Consider the following 21,390-nt stretch of genomic DNA (forward strand, 5'->3'; position numbering starts at 1 on the left):
CCATGTGCAGCACTAATACTGCACAAGGGAAAGGTCGCTCTTGAAATTATGCTCCTTGCAAACGCTGAACTACACACTCATGTAATGTGTCCCCTCACACCGTCCAACCGTCCCGGAGGTGGGACTTTCCTTTGTAATGTGACACAGCACAGCCGTCATTGCTACCCCCTTGGCACCGTGCGCTGCCTCCTTAGCGTTGTTTGATTCCGTCATGGACCCTGCGCTGTTATGTTATCCCTTGGCCATGCACAGTTTGCGCTGCCCGTCCTCTGACATCATTTGTTGTCGTCCTGGCTGCGCCTGTGCGTCCACGCTGCCCGAAATCACACCTCGCAGTGTCGTCTAATGTGATCCCACAGTGGGCCTGGTATCCATGGCCATGCGCAGTGCATATACTAGCCTCTCACTCCCCTTCTTCACGCTTCTTCAGACTAGGCGGCGTCAGCTGATCCCTAATAGCATGCCACGGCCGTGACGCCGCACAGTCTGAAGAAGCAGGAAGGAGGTGAGTGAGAGGCGATGATATGCACTTGCGCATGCCCATGGATCCCTGGCCCGCAGTGGGACTACATTAGATGACACTGCAAGGTTGGATCTCGGGCAGCTTGGACGCACAGGCACTGCCAGCCTGACACCTACATGATGTCAGAAGACGGGCACCGCTAACTGTGCATGGCCAAGGGATAACATTACAGTGCGGGCTCCGTGACAGAACCAAACAACGTTGAGGAGGTGGTGCCCGGCACCAAGGGGGTTGGAATGACGGCTGTGCTGTGTCACATTACAAAGGAAAGTCCCACTTCCGGGATGGTTTGACGGTGTGAGGGGACACATTATATGAGTGTGTACTTCAGCGTTTGCAAGGAGCATAATTTTCGGAGCCACCATTTTCCATGTGCAGTATTACTGCTGTACAAGATGGCTCTTTCAGCAACAAATGCCTGGGGGGGGGGGTTAAAGGTTCCCTTTCAACTTGCTCCACTGCAGGCTTCGGCCTACACTCTGCTCCTCTTTGATTCCCTGGGTTTCAACACTGTCAGTTGCCACCTGGAAGTGTTGTCTACACAGAAAAAAACACTAGGTGATGTGTCAGTGGGGTTCAGCACCGCCAGCTGTTCCCCTGCTGTGTAGTCGGCAACGTGTCCAGCACAAGCCACGCTGGCACAACAGAACAAAAGCTGCCACCAGTGCAGGCTTCGGCCTACACTCTGCTCCTCTCCTCCTCCTGCTGACCCTGGGCTCAAACACCGCTAGTTTTTGCCCCGGAAGTGCTAGCTGCACAGAGAAAAACACCAGCCAATGTGTTAGTGGGGTTCAGCAACGCCAGCTGTTCCCCTGCTGTGTAGCCGGCAACGTGACCTGCAAACGCCATGCAGGCACAGGAACTGAAATTAAAAGGGAACCTGGCCCCACCCCCCCAGGTGTTTCTATGTATAACAGCCACCTAGTACAGCAGTACTGCTGCATTTGTACAAGGTGGCTGACTTTTTCTCCTTGCCCCACGTGGAACTCAACACGTACAAAATGTGTCTCATTGAGACCATTCCACTGTCCCTGAGGTGTGACTTTCCTTTGTAATGATACGCAGCACCCCCCTTGGTAGCGTTTCCCGTCTTTTGTCATCATGGTTAGCTGGCTGCGCCTGTGCATCCGCCCTGCTAGAAACAACGCCCCTCGTTGTCATATTTATTTTGTCAGCGAGGGTGTGGTTTATGGGCACGAGCAGTGCATATGTTCGCCTGTCTTAACTCATCTCCTTCCGCCTTCTTCAGACTGTGCGGCCTCCTGGCCGTGGTAGGCGATAAGGGATCAGCTGAGGCCGCCCAGTCTGGAGCCGGTGTAAGGACATGTGTAAGCGGCAAACCTATTTACTGCACAAGGCCACGAATCCCAGCCACGTAGTGTGATTGTTTGAAAACACACTGTGGGTCTGGGATTCATGTCCATCGCTAACCGCAACGGCCGACATGAAATGAGGTCAGAAGACAGGAAGCGCTCACAGCGCATGGCCAAGGGATCACAATAGCGCAGACTCCTGTACAGCAAATAACAACGCTCAGGAATCTGCGCCCAGTACCTAGGTGCAAATTTTGACACCTGTGCTGCGTCTCGTTAAAAAGACAAGTCACGCCTCCACAACTGTTTGACAGTATAATGGGCTAAATAGTGTACGTGTTTTAGTCAGCGTGTGCAAGGAGCAAAACAAATAGAGCAACCTTTTACTTGTGCAGCATTAATGCTGCACAAGGTGTGGCTCTTGTACCTTGCAACACCTGAGGGGGGGGGTTAAAGGTAACCTTTGAAATTGGTTCAACTAGGCTTCGGCCTACACTCTGCTCCTCTACTCCTCCTGCTGACCCTGGGCTCAAACACCGCTAGTTTTTGCCCGGAAATGCTAGCTGCACAGAGAAAAACACCAGCCAATGTGTTAGTGGGGTTCAGCACCGCCAGCTGTTCCCCTGCTGTGTAGTCGGCAACGTGTCCAGCACAAGCCACGCTGGCACAACCGACCAAAAGCTGCCACCAGTGCAGGCTTCGGCCTACACTTTGCTCCTCTCCTCCTCCTGCTGACCCTGGGCTCAAACAACGCCAGTTTCTGCCCGGACATGCTAGCTGCACAGAGAAAAACACCAGCCAATGTGTTAGTGGGGTTCAGCACCGCCTGCTGTTCCCCCGCTGTGTAGCCGGCATCGTGTCCAGCACAAGCCACGGCTGGCACAACCGACCAAAAGCTGCCACCAGTGCAGGCTTCGGCCTACACTTTGCTCCTCTCCTCCTCCTGCTGACCCTGGGCTCAAACAACGCCAGTTTCTGCCCGGACATGCAATCTGCACAGAGAAAAACACCAGTCAATGTGTCAGTGGGGTTCAGCAACGCCAGCTGTTCCCCTGCTGTGTAGCTTGCAACGTGACCTGCAAACGCCACGCAGGCACATGAACTGAAATTGAAGGGAGCCTGCCCCCCACCCACAGGTGTTTCTATGTATATCAGCCACCTTGTACAGCAGTACTGCTGCATTTGTACGAGGTGGCTGACTTTTTCTCCTTGCCCACGTGGAACTCAACACGTACAAAATGTGTCTCATTAGAGACCATTACAATGTCCCTGAGGTGTGACTTTCCTTTGTAATGACACGCAGCACCACCCTTGTTAGCGCTGCCCCGTCTTTTGACATCATTGGTTAGCTGGCTGCGCCTGTGCATCTCCCCTGCTCGAAACAACGGCCCTCGGTGTCTTATTTTTTTGGACAGCGAGGGTGTGATTGATGGGCATGTGCAGTGCATATGTTTGCCTGTGTTCACTCATCTCCTTCCGCCTTCTTCAGACTGGGTGTCCTCATGGCCGCGGCAGGCGATAAGGGATCAGATGAGGCCGCCCAGTCTGAAGCAGGTGTAAGGACATGTGTGAGCGGCAAACATATTTAGTGCACCAGGGCACGAATCCCAGCACCGCAGTGTGATTTTTTAAAAACACACTGTGGGTCTGGGATTCATGTCCATCGCTAACCGCAACGGCCGACATGAAATGAGGTCAGAAGACAGGAAGCGCTCACAGCGCATGGCCAAGGGATCACAATAGCGCAGACTCCTGTACAGCAAATAACAACGCTCAGGAATCTGCGCCCAGTACCTAGGTGCAAATTTTGACACCTGTGCTGCGTCTCGTTAAAAAGACAAGTCACGCCTCCACAACTGTTTTGACAGTATAATGGGCTAAATAGTGTACGTGTTTTAGTCAGCGTGTGCAAGGAGCAAAACAAATAGAGCAACCTTTTACTTGTGCAGCATTAATGCTGCACAAGGTGTGGCTCTTGTACCTTGCAACACCTGAGGGGGGGGTTAAAGGTAACCTTTGAAATTGGTTCAACTAGGCTTCGGCCTACACTCTGCTCCTCTACTCCTCCTGCTGACCCTGGGCTCAAACACCGCTAGTTTTTGCCCGGAAATGCTAGCTGCACAGAGAAAAACACCAGCCAATGTGTTAGTGGGGTTCAGCACCGCCAGCTGTTCCCCTGCTGTGTAGTCGGCAACGTGTCCAGCACAAGCCACGCTGGCACAACCGACCAAAAGCTGCCACCAGTGCAGGCTTCGGCCTACACTTTGCTCCTCTCCTCCTCCTGCTGACCCTGGGCTCAAACAACGCCAGTTTCTGCCCGGACATGCTAGCTGCACAGAGAAAAACACCAGCCAATGTGTTAGTGGGGTTCAGCACCGCCTGCTGTTCCCCCGCTGTGTAGCCGGCATCGTGTCCAGCACAAGCCACGCTGGCACAACCGACCAAAAGCTGCCACCAGTGCAGGCTTCGGCCTACACTTTGCTCCTCTCCTCCTCCTGCTGACCCTGGGCTCAAACAACGCCAGTTTCTGCCCGGACATGCTAGCTGCACAGAGAAAAACACCAGCCAATGTGTTAGTGGGGTTCAGCAACGCCAGCTGTTCCCCTGCTGTGTAGCTTGCAACGTGACCTGCAAACGCCACGCAGGCACATGAACTGAAATTGAAGGGAGCCTGCCCCCCACCCACAGGTGTTTCTATGTATATCAGCCACCTTGTACAGCAGTACTGCTGCATTTGTACGAGGTGGCTGACTTTTTCTCCTTGCCCACGTGGAACTCAACACGTACAAAATGTGTCTCATTAGAGACCATTACAATGTCCCTGAGGTGTGACTTTCCTTTGTAATGACACGCAGCACCCCCATTGTTAGCGCTGCCCGTCTCCTGACATCATTGGTTGGCTGGCTGTGCCTGTGCGTCCCCCCTGCCCGACACAACGCCCCCCGTTGTCTCATATATTTTGACTGCGAGGGTGTGATTGATGGGCACGAGCAGTGCATATGTTCCCCTGTTTTCACTCCCCTCCTTCCGCCTTCTTCTGACTGTGCGGCCTCATGGCCGCGGCATGCGATAAGGGATCAGCTGAGGCCGCCCAGTCTGAAGCAGGTGTAAGGACATGTGTGAGCGGCGAACATATTTACTGCACAAGGCCACGAATCCCAGCACCGCAGTGTGACTTTAGGAAAAGCCACTGTGGGTCTGGGATTTATGGCCATCGTTAACCGCACCGGCCAACATGAAATGAGGTCATGAGACGGCCTGCACTAACAGGGTATTGCCAAGGGATAACACAAGAGCGCAGACTCCTGTACAGCAAATAACAACGCTCAGGAATCTGCGCCCAGTACCTAGGTGCAAATTTTGACACCTGTGCTGCGTCTCGTTAAAAAGACAAGTCACGCCTCCACAACTGTTTGACAGTATAATGGGCTAAATAGTGTACGTGTTTAATTCAGCGTGTGCAAGGAGCAAAATTAAATAGAGCAACCTTTGACTTGTGCATCATTAATGCTGTTCAAGGTGTGGCTCTTGTACCTTGCAACACCTGAGGGGGGGGTTAAAGGTAACCTTTGAAATTGGTTCAACTAGGCTTCGGCCTACACTCTGCTCCTCTACTCCTCCTGCTGACCCTGGGCTCAAACACCGCTAGTTTTTGCCCGGAAATGCTAGCTGCACAGAGAAAAACACCAGCCAATGTGTTAGTGGGGTTCAGCACCGCCAGCTGTTCCCCTGCTGTGTAGTCGGCAACGTGTCCAGCACAAGCCACGCTGGCACAACAGAACAAAAGCTGCCACCAGTGCAGGCTTCGGCCTACACTTTGCTCCTCTCCTCCTCCTCCTGCTGACCCTGGGCTCTAACACCGCTAGTTTTTGCCCGGACATGCAATCTGCACAGAGAAAAACACCAGTCAATGTGTCAGTGGGGTTCAGCAACGCCAGCTGTTCCCCTGCTGTGTAGCTTGCAACGTGACCTGCAAACGCCACGCAGGCACATGAACTGAAATTGAAGGGAGCCTGCCCCCCACCCCCCCAGGTGTTTCTATGTATAACAGCCACCTTGTACAGCAGTACTGCTGCATTTGTACAAGGTGGCTGACTTTTTCTCCTTGCACACGTGGAACTCAACAAGTACAAAATGTGTCTCATTACAGACCATTACAATGTCCCTGAGGTGTGACTTTCCTTTTTAATGACACGCAGCACCCCCATTGTTAGCGCTGCCCGTCTCCTGACATCATTGGTTGGCTGGCTGTGCCTGTGCGTCCCCCCTGCCCGACACAACGCCCCCCGTTGTCTCATATATTTTGACTGCGAGGGTGTGATTGATGGGCACGAGCAGTGCATATGTTCCCCTGTTTTCACTCCCCTCCTTCCGCCTTCTTCTGACTGTGCGGCCTCATGGCCGCGGCATGCGATAAGGGATCAGCTGAGGCCGCCCAGTCTGAAGCAGGTGTAAGGACATGTGTGAGCGGCGAACATATTTACTGCACAAGGCCACGAATCCCAGCACCGCAGTGTGACTTTAGGAAAAGCCACTGTGGGTCTGGGATTTATGGCCATCGTTAACCGCACCGGCCAACATGAAATGAGGTCATGAGACGGCCTGCACTAACAGGGTATTGCCAAGGGATAACACAAGAGCGCAGTTTCCTGTACTGCAAATAACAACGGTAAGGAATCTGCGCACAGCACCTAGGTGTAAATTTGTACACCTGTGCTGCGTCTCCTTAAAAAGACTAGTAGTCACGCCTCCACTACTGTTTGACAGTATAATGGGCTAAATAGTGTACGTGTTTAATTCAGCGTGTGCAAGGAGCAAAATTAAATAGAGCAACCTTTGACTTGTGCATCATTAATGCTGTTCAAGGTGTGGCTCTTGTACCTTGCAACACCTGAGGGGGGGGGTTAAAGGTAACCTTGGAAATTGGTTCAACTAGGCTTCGGCCTACACTCTGCTCCTCTACTCCTCCTGCTGACCCTGGGCTCAAACACCGCTAGTTTTTGCCCGGAAATGCTAGCTGCACAGAGAAAAACACCAGCCAATGTGTTAGTGGGGTTCAGCACCGCCAGCTGTTCCCCCGCTGTGTAGCCGGCATCGTGTCCAGCACAAGCCACGCTGGCACAACCGACCAAAAGCTGCCACCAGTGCAGGCTTCGGCCTACACTTTGCTCCTCTCCTCCTCCTCCTGCTGACCCTGGGCTCTAACACCGCTAGTTTTTGCCCGGACATGCAATCTGCACAGAGAAAAACACCAGTCAATGTGTCAGTGGGGTTCAGCAACGCCAGCTGTTCCCCTGCTGTGTAGCTTGCAACGTGACCTGCAAACGCCACGCAGGCACATGAACTGAAATTGAAGGGAGCCTGCCCCCCACCCACAGGTGTTTCTATGTATAACAGCCACCTTGTACAGCAGTACTGCTGCATTTGTACGAGGTGGCTGACTTTTTCTCCTTGCCCACGTGGAACTCAACACGTACAAAATGTGTCTCATTAGAGACCATTACAATGTCCCTGAGGTGTGACTTTCCTTTGTAATGACACGCAGCACCACCCTTGTTAGCGCTGCCCGTCTTTTGACATCATTGGTTAGCTGGCTGCGCCTGTGCATCTCCCCTGCTCGAAACAACGCCCCTCGGTGTCTTATTTTTTTGGACAGCGAGGGTGTGATTGATGGGCATGTGCAGTGCATATGTTTGCCTGTGTTCACTCATCTCCTTCCGCCTTCTTCAGACTGGGTGTCCTCATGGCCTCGGCAGGCGATAAGGGATCAGATGAGGCCGTCCAGTCTGAAGCAGGTGTAAGGACATGTGTGAGCGGCAAACATATTTACTGCACCAGGGCACGAATCCCAGCACCGCAGTGTGATTTTTTAAAAACACACTGTGGGTCTGGGATTCATGTCCATCGCTAACCGCAACGGCCAACATGAAATGAGGTCATAAGACAGGAAGCGCTCACAGCGCATGGCCAAAGGATCACAAGAGCGCAGACTCCTGTACAGCAACTAACAACGCTCAGGAAGCTGCGCCCATGCAAAAAGGTGTTTTCGACACCTGTGCTGCTTTTCTTTAAAAAGACAAGTCACGCCTCCACTACTGTTAAACAGTATAATGGGCTAAATAGTCTACGTGTTGCATTCAGCTTGTGCAAGTAGACAAATTAATAGAGCAACCTTTTACTTGTGCAGCATTAATGCTGCAGAAGGAGTGGCTCTTGTTCTTTGTAACACCTGAGGGGGGGTTAAAGGTAACCTTTGAAATTGGTTCAACTAGGCTTCGGCCTACACTTTGCTCCTCTCCTCCTCCTCCTGCTGACCCTGGGCTCTAACAACGCTAGTTTTTGCCCGGAAATGCTAGCTGCACAGAGAAAAACACCAGCCAATGTGTTAGTGGGGTTCAGCAACGCCAGCTGTTCCCCCGCTGTGTAGCCGGCATCGTGTCCAGCACAAGCCACGCTGGCACAACCGACCAAAAGCTGCCACCAGTGCAAGCTTCGGCCTACACTTTGCTCCTCTCCTCCTCCTCCTGCTGACCCTGGGCTCAAACACCGCTAGTTTTTGCCCGGAAATGCTAGCTGCACAGAGAAAAACACCAGCCAATGTGTTAGTGGGGTTCAGCAACGCCAGCTGTTCCCCCGCTGTGTAGCCGGCATCGTGTCCAGCACAAGCCACGCTGGCACAACCGACCAAAAGCTGCCACCAGTGCAGGCTTCGGCCTACACTTTGCTCCTCTCCTCCTCCTCCTGCTGACCCTGGGCTCAAACACCGCTAGTTTTTGCCCGGAAATGCTAGCTGCACAGAGAAAAACACCAGCCAATGTGTTAGTGGGGTTCAGCACCGCCAGCTGTTCCCCTGCTGTGCAGCTTGCAACGTGACCTGCAAACGCCACGCAGGCACATGAACTGAAATTGAAGGGAGCCTGGCCCCCACCCCCAGGTGTTTCTATGTATAACAGCCACCTTGTACAGCAGTACTGCTGCATTTGTACAAGGTGGCTGATGTTTTCTCCTTGCCCACGTGGAACTCAACACGTACAAAATGTGTCTCTTTGAGACCATTCCACTGTCCCTGAGGTGTGACTTTCCTTTCTAATGATACGCAGCACCCCCCTTGGTAGCGCTTCCCGTCTTCTGACATCATTGGTTGGCTACTTGCGCCTGTTCGTCCGCCCTGCCTGAATAAAATGCTCCTCGTTGTCTTAATTATTTTGACTGCGAGGGTGTGATTGATGGGCACGAGCAGTGCATATCTTCGCCTGTCTTAACTCATCTCCTTCAGCCTTCTTCAGACTGTGCAGCCTCATGGCCGCGGCATGCAAGAAGGGATCAGCAGAGGCCGCCCAGTCTGAAGCAGGTGTAAGGACGTGTGTGAGCGGCCAAAATATTTACTGCTCAAGGCCACGAATCCCAGCACCGCAGTGTGGCTTTATGAAAAGACACTGTGGGTCTGGGATTTATGGCCATCGTTAACCGCACCGGCCAACATGAAATGATGTCATAAGATGGGCAGCGCTAACAGGGCATTGCCAAGGGATAACACAAGAGCGCAGACTCCTGTACAGCAAATAACAACGCTCAGGAAGCTGCTCCAAGCACCAAGGCGTTATTTTGGACACCTGTGCTGCGTCTCATCAAAAAACCAAGTCACGCATCCACTACAGTTTGACTGTAGAATGGGGTAAATTGTGTATGTCTTTCATTCAGCGTGTGCAAGTAGACAAATTAATAGAGCAACCTTTCACTTGTGCAGCATTAATACTGCACAAGGTGTGTCTCTTGTACTTTGTAACACCTGAGGGGGGGGTTAAAGGTTTCCTTTGAAATTGGTTCAACTAAGCTTCGGCCTACACTCTGCTCCTCTCCTCCTCCTCCTGCTTCAACACGGGCTCTAACATCGCTAGTTTTTGCCCGCAAGTGCTAGCTGCACAGAGAAAAACACACGCCATTGTGTTAGTGGGGTTCAGCAACGCCAGCTGTTCCCCCAGTGTGTAGCCGGCAAAGTGTCCTGCAAACGCAACGCAGACACAAAGCTGCCTCCAGTGCAGGCTTCGGCCTACACTCATCTCCCCCTGCTTACCCTTTGCTCCAACACCGCTAGTTGGGGCTCTAGGAAGACAATCTTTAATAGGCAAGGCAACGCATCCGGGTTCCAGCACCGCCAGCTGGTTCTCGGCAGTGTTTTTGTCACAGGTACTCCCTCGTGCCAAGCCTGGTTTCAGCACCGTCAGCTGTTTCCGGGTTGTGTCAAGCTCACTGAGACACCTATGCTTGCCTCGTCGTGGTGCGGTCGGGTTAGCCAACTCCAGGGTGCCTCCAGTTTAGGAGCTTCCTATGTGGGCTGCGTGAACTGGTAGTCAAGGCTGGTTCTGTAGTGCCAGTAGGCCCAGCTCCCCCTGTAGGACTGTTGGGGTTCGGTAACTGCGGCTGCCTCGCGGCCTAGCTGTTCTCTCCTCTCCTGTGGACCTTCGGGTCCACCACCTGGTTCCAGCACCGTCAGCTGGTTCCGGGCCGAGCCTTTGGCTTAGGTGCCTCCTCCTGGGTATCCGAGTTCCGCCAACGCCAGGCGGTCCTTGGTAGTGCTTTTAAGCGCGGGCACCTACAGCTTAGTAACCGGGTTCCAGCACCGTCAGCTGGTCCTCGGTCGTGCCATTGGCTCTTGCACACTGGGGCAACGCATCCGGGTTCCAGCACCGCCAGCTGGTTCTCGGCAGTGTTTTTGTCACAGGTACTCCCTCGTGCCAAGCCTGGTTTCAGCACCGTCAGCTGTTTCCGGGTTGTGTCAAGCTCACTGAGACACCTATGCTTGCCTCGTCGTGGTGCGGTCGGGTTAGCCAACTCCAGGGTGCCTCCAGTTTAGGAGCTTCCTATGTGGGCTGCGTGAACTGGTAGTCAAGGCTGGTTCTGTAGTGCCAGTAGGCCCAGCTCCCCCTGTAGGACTGTTGGGGTTCGGTAACTGCGGCTGCCTCGCGGCCTAGCTGTTCTCTCCTCTCCTGTGGACCTTCGGGTCCACCACCTGGTTCCAGCACCGTCAGCTGGTTCCGGGCCGAGCCTTTGGCTTAGGTGCCTCCTCCTGGGTATCCGAGTTCCGCCAACGCCAGGCGGTCCTTGGTAGTGCTTTTAAGCGCGGGCACCTACAGCTTAGTAACCGGGTTCCAGCACCGTCAGCTGGTCCTCGGTCGTGCCATTGGCTCTTGCACACTGGGGCAACGCATCCGGGTTCCAGCACCGCCAGCTGGTTCTCGGCAGTGTTCTTGTCACAGGTACTCCCTCGTGCCAAGCCTGGTTTCAGCACCGTCAGCTGTTTCCGGGTTGTGTCAACTTCACTGAGACACCTATGCTTGCCTCGTCGTGGTGCGGTCGGGTTAGCCAACTCCAGGGTGCCTCCAGTTTAGGAGCTTCCTATGTGGGCTGCGTGAACTGGTAGTCAAGGCTGGTTCTGTAGTGCCAGTAGGCCCAGCTCCCCCTGTAGGACTGTTGGGGTTCGGTAACTGCGGCTGCCTCGCGGCCTAGCTGTTCTCTCCTCTCCTGTGGACCTTCGGGTCCACCACCTGGTTCCAGCACCGTCAGCTGGTTCCGGGCCGAGCCTTTGGCTTAGGTGCCTCCTCCTGGGTATCCGAGTTCCGCCAACGCCAGGCGGTCCTTGGTAGTGCTTTTAAGCGCGGGCACCTACAGCTTAGTAACCGGGTTCCAGCACCGTCAGCTGGTCCTCGGTCGTGCCATTGGCTCTTGCACACTGGGGCAACGCATCCGGGTTCCAGCACCGCCAGCTGGTTCTCGGCAGTGTTTTTGTCACAGGTACTCCCTCGTGCCAAGCCTGGTTTCAGCACCGTCAGCTGTTTCCGGGTTGTGTCAAGCTCACTGAGACACCTATGCTTGCCTCGTCGTGGTGCGGTCGGGTTAGCCAACTCCAGGGTGCCTCCAGTTTAGGAGCTTCCTATGTGGGCTGCGTGAACTGGTAGTCAAGGCTGGTTCTGTAGTGCCAGTAGGCCCAGCTCCCCCTGTAGGACTGTTGGGGTTCGGTAACTGCGGCTGCCTCGCGGCCTAGCTGTTCTCTCCTCTCCTGTGGACCTTCGGGTCCACCACCTGGTTCCAGCACCGTCAGCTGGTTCCGGGCCGAGCCTTTGGCTTAGGTGCCTCCTCCTGGGTATCCGAGTTCCGCCAACGCCAGGCGGTCCTTGGTAGTGCTTTTAAGCGCGGGCACCTACAGCTTAGTAACCGGGTTCCAGCACCGTCAGCTGGTCCTCGGTCGTGCCATTGGCTCTTGCACACTGGGGCAACGCATCCGGGTTCCAGCACCGCCAGCTGGTTCTCGGCAGTGTTCTTGTCACAGGTACTCCCTCGTGCCAAGCCTGGTTTCAGCACCGTCAGCTGTTTCCGGGTTGTGTCAACTTCACTGAGACACCTATGCTTGCCTCGTCGTGGTGCGGTCGGGTTAGCCAACTCCAGGGTGCCTCCAGTTTAGGAGCTTCCTATGTGGGCTGCGTGAACTGGTAGTCAAGGCTGGTTCTGTAGTGCCAGTAGGCCCAGCTCCCCCTGTAGGACTGTTGGGGTTCGGTAACTGCGGCTGCCTCGCGGCCTAGCTGTTCTCTCCTCTCCTGTGGACCTTCGGGTCCACCACCTGGTTCCAGCACCGTCAGCTGGTTCCGGGCCGAGCCTTTGGCTTAGGTGCCTCCTCCTGGGTATCCGAGTTCCGCCAACGCCAGGCGGTCCTTGGTAGTGCTTTTAAGCGCGGGCACCTACAGCTTAGTAACCGGGTTCCAGCACCGTCAGCTGGTCCTCGGTCGTGCCATTGGCTCTTGCACACTGGGGCAACGCATCCGGGTTCCAGCACCGCCAGCTGGTTCTCGGCAGTGTTCTTGTCACAGGTACTCCCTCGTGCCAAGCCTGGTTTCAGCACCGTCAGCTGTTTCCGGGTTGTGTCAACTTCACTGAGACACCTATGCTTGCCTCGTCGTGGTGCGGTCGGGTTAGCCAACTCCAGGGTGCCTCCAGTTTAGGAGCTTCCTATGTGGGCTGCGTGAACTGGTAGTCAAGGCTGGTTCTGTAGTGCCAGTAGGCCCAGCTCCCCCTGTAGGACTGTTGGGGTTCGGTAACTGCGGCTGCCTCGCGGCCTAGCTGTTCTCTCCTCTCCTGTGGACCTTCGGGTCCACCACCTGGTTCCAGCACCGTCAGCTGGTTCCGGGCCGAGCCTTTGGCTTAGGTGCCTCCTCCTGGGTATCCGAGTTCCGCCAACGCCAGGCGGTCCTTGGTAGTGCTTTTAAGCGCGGGCACCTACAGCTTAGTAACCGGGTTCCAGCACCGTCAGCTGGTCCTCGGTCGTGCCATTGGCTCTTGCACACTGGGGCAACGCATCCGGGTTCCAGCACCGCCAGCTGGTTCTCGGCAGTGTTTTTGTCACAGGTACTCCCTCGTGCCAAGCCTGGTTTCAGCACCGTCAGCTGTTTCCGGGTTGTGTCAAGCTCACTGAGACACCTATGCTTGCCTCGTCGTGGTGCGGTCGGGTTAGCCAACTCCAGGGTGCCTCCAGTTTAGGAGCTTCCTATGTGGGCTGCGTGAACTGGTAGTCAAGGCTGGTTCTGTAGTGCCAGTAGGCCCAGCTCCCCCTGTAGGACTGTTGGGGTTCGGTAACTGCGGCTGCCTCGCGGCCTAGCTGTTCTCTCCTCTCCTGTGGACCTTCGGGTCCACCACCTGGTTCCAGCACCGTCAGCTGGTTCCGGGCCGAGCCTTTGGCTTAGGTGCCTCCTCCTGGGTATCCGAGTTCCGCCAACGCCAGGCGGTCCTTGGTAGTGCTTTTAAGCGCGGGCACCTACAGCTTAGTAACCGGGTTCCAGCACCGTCAGCTGGTCCTCGGTCGTGCCATTGGCTCTTGCACACTGGGGCAACGCATCCGGGTTCCAGCACCGCCAGCTGGTTCTCGGCAGTGTTTTTGTCACAGGTACTCCCTCGTGCCAAGCCTGGTTTCAGCACCGTCAGCTGTTTCCGGGTTGTGTCAAGCTCACTGAGACACCTATGCTTGCCTCGTCGTGGTGCGGTCGGGTTAGCCAACTCCAGGGTGCCTCCAGTTTAGGAGCTTCCTATGTGGGCTGCGTGAACTGGTAGTCAAGGCTGGTTCTGTAGTGCCAGTAGGCCCAGCTCCCCCTGTAGGACTGTTGGGGTTCGGTAACTGCGGCTGCCTCGCGGCCTAGCTGTTCTCTCCTCTCCTGTGGACCTTCGGGTCCACCACCTGGTTCCAGCACCGTCAGCTGGTTCCGGGCCGAGCCTTTGGCTTAGGTGCCTCCTCCTGGGTATCCGAGTTCCGCCAACGCCAGGCGGTCCTTGGTAGTGCTTTTAAGCGCGGGCACCTACAGCTTAGTAACCGGGTTCCAGCACCGTCAGCTGGTCCTCGGTCGTGCCATTGGCTCTTGCACACTGGGGCAACGCATCCGGGTTCCAGCACCGCCAGCTGGTTCTCGGCAGTGTTTTTGTCACAGGTACTCCCTCGTGCCAAGCCTGGTTTCAGCACCGTCAGCTGTTTCCGGGTTGTGTCAAGCTCACTGAGACACCTATGCTTGCCTCGTCGTGGTGCGGTCGGGTTAGCCAACTCCAGGGTGCCTCCAGTTTAGGAGCTTCCTATGTGGGCTGCGTGAACTGGTAGTCAAGGCTGGTTCTGTAGTGCCAGTAGGCCCAGCTCCCCCTGTAGGACTGTTGGGGTTCGGTAACTGCGGCTGCCTCGCGGCCTAGCTGTTCTCTCCTCTCCTGTGGACCTTCGGGTCCACCACCTGGTTCCAGCACCGTCAGCTGGTTCCGGGCCGAGCCTTTGGCTTAGGTGCCTCCTCCTGGGTATCCGAGTTCCGCCAACGCCAGGCGGTCCTTGGTAGTGCTTTTAAGCGCGGGCACCTACAGCTTAGTAACCGGGTTCCAGCACCGTCAGCTGGTCCTCGGTCGTGCCATTGGCTCTTGCACACTGGGGCAACGCATCCGGGTTCCAGCACCGCCAGCTGGTTCTCGGCAGTGTTCTTGTCACAGGTACTCCCTCGTGCCAAGCCTGGTTTCAGCACCGTCAGCTGTTTCCGGGTTGTGTCAACTTCACTGAGACACCTATGCTTGCCTCGTCGTGGTGCGGTCGGGTTAGCCAACTCCAGGGTGCCTCCAGTTTAGGAGCTTCCTATGTGGGCTGCGTGAACTGGTAGTCAAGGCTGGTTCTGTAGTGCCAGTAGGCCCAGCTCCCCCTGTAGGACTGTTGGGGTTCGGTAACTGCGGCTGCCTCGCGGCCTAGCTGTTCTCTCCTCTCCTGTGGACCTTCGGGTCCACCACCTGGTTCCAGCACCGTCAGCTGGTTCCGGGCCGAGCCTTTGGCTTAGGTGCCTCCTCCTGGGTATCCGAGTTCCGCCAACGCCAGGCGGTCCTTGGTAGTGCTTTTAAGCGCGGGCACCTACAGCTTAGTAACCGGGTTCCAGCACCGTCAGCTGGTCCTCGGTCGTGCCATTGGCTCTTGCACACTGGGGCAACGCATCCGGGTTCCAGCACCGCCAGCTGGTTCTCGGCAGTGTTCTTGTCACAGGTACTCCCTCGTGCCAAGCCTGGTTTCAGCACCGTCAGCTGTTTCCGGGTTGTGTCAACTTCACTGAGACACCTATGCTTGCCTCGTCGTGGTGCGGTCGGGTTAGCCAACTCCAGGGTGCCTCCAGTTTAGGAGCTTCCTATGTGGGCTGCGTGAACTGGTAGTCAAGGCTGGTTCTGTAGTGCCAGTAGGCCCAGCTCCCCCTGTAGGACTGTTGGGGTTCGGTAACTGCGGCTGCCTCGCGGCCTAGCTGTTCTCTCCTCTCCTGTGGACCTTCGGGTCCACCACCTGGTTCCAGCACCGTCAGCTGGTTCCGGGCCGAGCCTTTGGCTTAGGTGCCTCCTCCTGGGTATCCGAGTTCCGCCAACGCCAGGCGGTCCTTGGTAGTGCTTTTAAGCGCGGGCACCTACAGCTTAGTAACCGGGTTCCAGCACCGTCAGCTGGTCCTCGGTCGTGCCATTGGCTCTTGCACACTGGGGCAACGCATCCGGGTTCCAGCACCGCCAGCTGGTTCTCGGCAGTGTTCTTGTCACAGGTACTCCCTCGTGCCAAGCCTGGTTTCAGCACCGTCAGCTGTTTCCGGGTTGTGTCAACTTCACTGAGACACCTATGCTTGCCTCGTCGTGGTGCGGTCGGGTTAGCCAACTCCAGGGTGCCTCCAGTTTAGGAGCTTCCTATGTGGGCTGCGTGAACTGGTAGTCAAGGCTGGTTCTGTAGTGCCAGTAGGCCCAGCTCCCCCTGTAGGACTGTTGGGGTTCGGTAACTGCGGCTGCCTCGCGGCCTAGCTGTTCTCTCCTCTCCTGTGGACCTTCGGGTCCACCACCTGGTTCCAGCACCGTCAGCTGGTTCCGGGCCGAGCCTTTGGCTTAGGTGCCTCCTCCTGGGTATCCGAGTTCCGCCAACGCCAGGCGGTCCTTGGTAGTGCTTTTAAGCGCGGGCACCTACAGCTTAGTAACCGGGTTCCAGCACCGTCAGCTGGTCCTCGGTCGTGCCATTGGCTCTTGCACACTGGGGCAACGCATCCGGGTTCCAGCACCGCCAGCTGGTTCTCGGCAGTGTTTTTGTCACAGGTACTCCCTCGTGCCAAGCCTGGTTTCAGCACCGTCAGCTGTTTCCGGGTTGTGTCAAGCTCACTGAGACACCTATGCTTGCCTCGTCGTGGTGCGGTCGGGTTAGCCAACTCCAGGGTGCCTCCAGTTTAGGAGCTTCCTATGTGGGCTGCGTGAACTGGTAGTCAAGGCTGGTTCTGTAGTGCCAGTAGGCCCAGCTCCCCCTGTAGGACTGTTGGGGTTCGGTAACTGCGGCTGCCTCGCGGCCTAGCTGTTCTCTCCTCTCCTGTGGGCCTTCGGGTCCACCACCTGGTTCCAGCACCGTCAGCTGGTTCTCGGCAGTGTCTTTTGCTCTTGTACCTTCTGCTCCCCATCCTGGTTCCAGTACCGTCAGCTGGTTCCGGGCAGAGCCTTTGGCTTAGGTGCCTCCTTCTGGGTATCCAAGTTCCACCAACGTCAGGTGGTCCTTGGTAGTGCTTTCAGGCACGGGTACCTCCTGCTTAGTAACCGGGTTCCAGTAACGTCAGCTGGTCCTCGGTAGTTCCATTGGCTCTTGGACCTTCGGCTACCCATCCGGGTTCCAGTACCGTCAGCTGGTTCTCGGCAGTGTCTTTTGCTCTTGTACCTTCTGCTCCCCATCCTGGTTCCAGTAACGTCAGCTGGTTCCGGGCAGAGCCTTTGGCTTAGGTGCCTCCTTCTGGGTATCCGAGTTCCGTCAACGTCAGGCGGTCCTTGGTAGTGCTTTTTAGCACGGGTACCTCCTGCTTAGTAACCGGGTTCCAGTAACGTCAGCTGGTCCTCGGTAGTTCCATAGGCTCTTGAACCTTCGGGTAGCCATCCGAGTTCCAGTTCCATCAGCTGGTTCTTGGCATTTTCTCAGCCTTCTTGTACCTTCTGCTACATTTCCAAGTTGAAGACCCTAACGTCGACGACCCGGAAGACCACCACGATGACGACGACACGGAAGACCACCCCGATGACGACGACGACGACGGCGGAGATGACGACACTGGAGACGACGACCCTGGAGACGACAACATGGAAGACCGAGAAGCAGAAGAACAAGAGGCTGCAGAACAAAGAGCAGAAGAACATTAAGCATAAGACTTAATATCAGAGCAAAAGATATTATCTAAATTATATGCAGAAGAAGACTAAGCAGTGTATGGGGGTGAGTCCGTTCCTCCTCGTGGTGCCCCTGGATAAAGCCTGATGCTGCAGGCCAAACTGAACGCGGACAAATGTAACTTTTGTGACTGGCAGAACGGAAGGTGTAATCTTCAAACTTTTATAGATAACAACTACGGGAATGCCTGTCACAAATGAGAATATGATGAAGAAGTAGAATAGGAAGAATAATAACAGTGGAATAAAAAGAATATGTAGAATAAGAAGAATAATAATAGTTGAATAAAATGAATATGAAGAATGTAATAAAAAAAAAAAAATAGGTAGAAGATGAAGAAGAAGATGAATAAGGTGAAGAAGTTGATGTCAAAGATGCTGATGATGATGAAGATGAAAGTGTGGGAAAAGAAAAAAAAAAAGAAAAAAAAGAAGGGGAAGGGCGTGGAATAGTGAAACATCAATATCTGACAAAATAAAAAAAAAATTTACATAGTCAATATCTTTGTCACTCCGAACGTCTTAAAAAAAAAAAAAAAACATGCTATTCTATTTGATTGGGATAAACCTCTATGACTTTAATGTCTCCGCCACCTCCCCAAATACATCCGGCATTATTCTTAGTTGTTTTCCTTCATGTAGAATGAACCTACAAGGAAAGAAAGGGTTTATTTTAATTCCGATATTTTGGTCCCATTGACTTGCATTGGGATCGGGTATCGGTATCGGCGATATCCGATATTTTTTGAATATCGGCCGATCCAAACCGATACCGATACTTTCCGATATCGGAAGGTATCGCTCAACACTATTAGTGACACGAAGTCCACCTGTGTGCAAGTGTCACATGAACTGTCAGTATATGCACAACTTTTCTTAGTGGCTGGAGAGTCTGCAAGACCATTAGGCAGGAAGCAGTACTAAACAAACAACACCATGACGATCAAGGAAATCTCCAAACAAGTCAGGGACAAAGTTGTTGATAATTACAAATCAGGTCGGGTTATAGTAAATGATCCCAATCTTTGATGATCCCCCAGTTCACCATCAAATCAATTATCATCAAATGGAAAGAACATAGTACCACAACAAACCTGCCAAGAGATGGCCGGTCACCAAAACTCTCAGCCCCGGCAAGGAGGGCATTGAGGAGGGTAGCACAGAGACCAAAGGTAACCCTGCAGGAGCTGCAAAGTTCCCAAGCAGAGACTGGAGTATCTGTCCATACAATCACAATAGGCCATACACTCCATAGGCGTAATCTTTATGGAAGAGTGGGTAGAAAAAAAGCCTTTACTTACACACAAAAATTGTAAGGCTTGTTTTGAGTTTGCTAAAAGATATGTGGGAGACTCCCAACATGTATGGAGGAAGTACTGTGGTGAGATGAGACCAAAAACATTTTGGCCACTGAGGTAAACTCTATGTTTGGCGCCAAACCAAAACAGCTCATCACCCCAAGAACACTATCCCCACAGTGAAACATGGTGGTGGCAGCATCATGCTGTGGGGATGTTTTTCGGCAGCAGGGACAGGGAAAATGGTTAGAGTCGAAGGGAAGATGGATGGTGTAAATGTTTTGGAGTGGCCTGGTCAAAGCCCAGACCTTAATCCAATCGAGAATCTGTGGTCAGACATGAAGAGTGATGTTCACCAGAGGAAACCATCTAAGTTGAAGTAGCTGGAGTAGTTTTACCTTGAGGAATGGGCAAAAATGCCAGTGGCAAGATGTGGAAAGCTCATAGAGATTTATCCAAAGTGATTTGAAGCTTTAATTGCCACAAAGGAGGCTTTACAAAGTACTGACTTCAAGGGGATGAAAATTTATACATACTGAAGTTTTCAGTTATTTTATCCTATTTTTTTTTTTGCTTCAAAATAAAAAAATACAACCAAATGTTCCCAGTTGTAGGCATATTCTTTATAAAAACTGATGCAAACCCTAAAAAAAGTGAAATTCAAGGTTGTGTGGTAGCCTAACATGAAAAATGCCAAGGTAGGTAAATACTTCACAAGCAACTGTACTACTCACCTGAGAATCCATTCTTACAAGTACAGATGAAGCTTCCTTTTGTATTAGTGCAGGTTGCATTAGGTGAGCAGATATTATTGGTCAGGCACTCATCAATATCATCACATTGGATTCCATCTCCTAATTAATATATAATGTCTTACCATTAGAAGAGGATATAACGTGACAGGTTGTTGTTTTAATGAAAACTTAATAATTTTCAGATATTTTTGAATCAGCTATTGAAATATAGAACTATGAAAGCCAAAATAAAAATCTAATTGCCAGCTCTTCTAATGTCAGGGTCAGTAAGCGATACTAACAATACCCCGCTACAATGACGATCAATAATGTCACATGCCTCCACTCTCCTCCTCTGTAGCCAATACCTGTCAGAGGTATTGGTGATGAATTCTCTCATAAAATGTCAGTCTGCAGGAACCTACTTTTTACTGTAAGGCCAATTCCTTACAGTAAACATATAATGTATATTGTATATTCTTTATTATAAAAACAATGTTTCTGAGCCCATCAGTATAGATCAGCTTTCAAGTAAATAACAGTAAAGAAAGTTCTGTCTGTTCAGTAATTGATATGTAATTTATATGTGTGCATAAAGCATTCATGGAATTGTCCAAGTAAAATAAAAATCTGCCAGTAAGCAGCAATAATGCCAAAATATTTCACTACTTCCATAATGCTCCTTGCTGGTACAGTGCCTTGCGAACGTATTCGGCCCCCTGGAACTTTTCAACCTTTTCCCACATATCATGCTTCAACCATAAAGATACCAAATGTAAATTATTGGTGAAGAATCAACAAGTAGAACACAATTGTGAAGTTGAACGAAATTTATTGCTTATTTTTATTTTTGTGGAAATTCAAAAACTGAAAAGTGGGGCGTGCAATATTATTCGGCCCCTTTAACTTAATACTTTGTTGTGCCACCTTTTGCTGCGATTACAGCTGCAAGTCGCTTGGGGTATGTCTCTATCAGTTTTGTACATCGAGAGACTGAAATTCTTGCCCATTCTTCCTTGGCAAACAGCTCGAGCTCAGTGAGGTTTGATGGAGATCATTTGTGAACAGCAGTTTTCAGCTCTTTCCACAGATTCTCGATTGGATTGAAGTCTGGACTTTGACTTGGCCATTCTAACACCTGGATATGTTTATTTGTGAACCATTCTATTGTTGATTTTGCTTTATGTTTGGGATCATTGTCTTTTTGGAAGACAAATCTCCTTCCCAGTTTCAGGTCTTTTGCAGACTCCAACAGGTTTTCTTCAAGAATGGTCCTATATTTGACTCCATCCATCCTCCCATCAATTTTAACCATCTTCCCTGTCCCTGCTGAAGAAAAGCAGGCCCAAACCATGATGCTGCCACCACTATGTTTGATAGTGGGGATGGTGTGTTTAGGGTAATGAGCTGTGTTGCCTTTACGCCAAACATATCGTTTGGCATTGTTGCCAAAAAGTTCGATTTTGGTTTCATCTGACCAGAGCACCTTCTTCCACATGATTGGTGTGTCTCCCAGGTGGCTTGTTGCAAACTATAAATGACACTTTTTATGGATATCTTTGAGAAATGGCTTTCTTCTTGCCACCCCTCCATAAAGGCCAGATTTGTGTAGTGTACGACTGATTGTTGTCCAAAGGACAAACTGTCCCACCTCAGCTTTAGATCTCTGCAGTTCATCCAGAATGATCATGGGCATCTTGGCTGCATCTCTGATACTCCTTCAATTTCAATATGATCGCTTGCACAGTGCTCCTTGGGATGTTTAAATCTTTGGAAATCATTTTGTATCCAAATCCGGCTTTAAACTTCTC

At 52.7% G+C, this 21,390-nt stretch overlaps 1 protein-coding gene across 1 annotated transcript in view; it reads right to left on the reverse strand.

Annotated features, from left to right (window-relative positions):
* Positions 1 to 21,390, reverse strand: part of LOC138638067 (mucin-4-like) — a 497,598-nt gene that overhangs the window by 229,695 nt on the left and 246,513 nt on the right. The window contains exon 52 of the mRNA XM_069727050.1: positions 19,580 to 19,699. Coding sequence (XP_069583151.1) covers positions 19,580 to 19,699 — 120 coding nt within the window. The remainder of the gene's footprint in view (positions 1 to 19,579; positions 19,700 to 21,390) is intronic.

Source organism: Ranitomeya imitator, chromosome 5 (genome assembly GCF_032444005.1).
Source record: "Ranitomeya imitator isolate aRanImi1 chromosome 5, aRanImi1.pri, whole genome shotgun sequence".
NCBI lineage: Eukaryota > Metazoa > Chordata > Amphibia > Anura > Dendrobatidae > Ranitomeya > Ranitomeya imitator.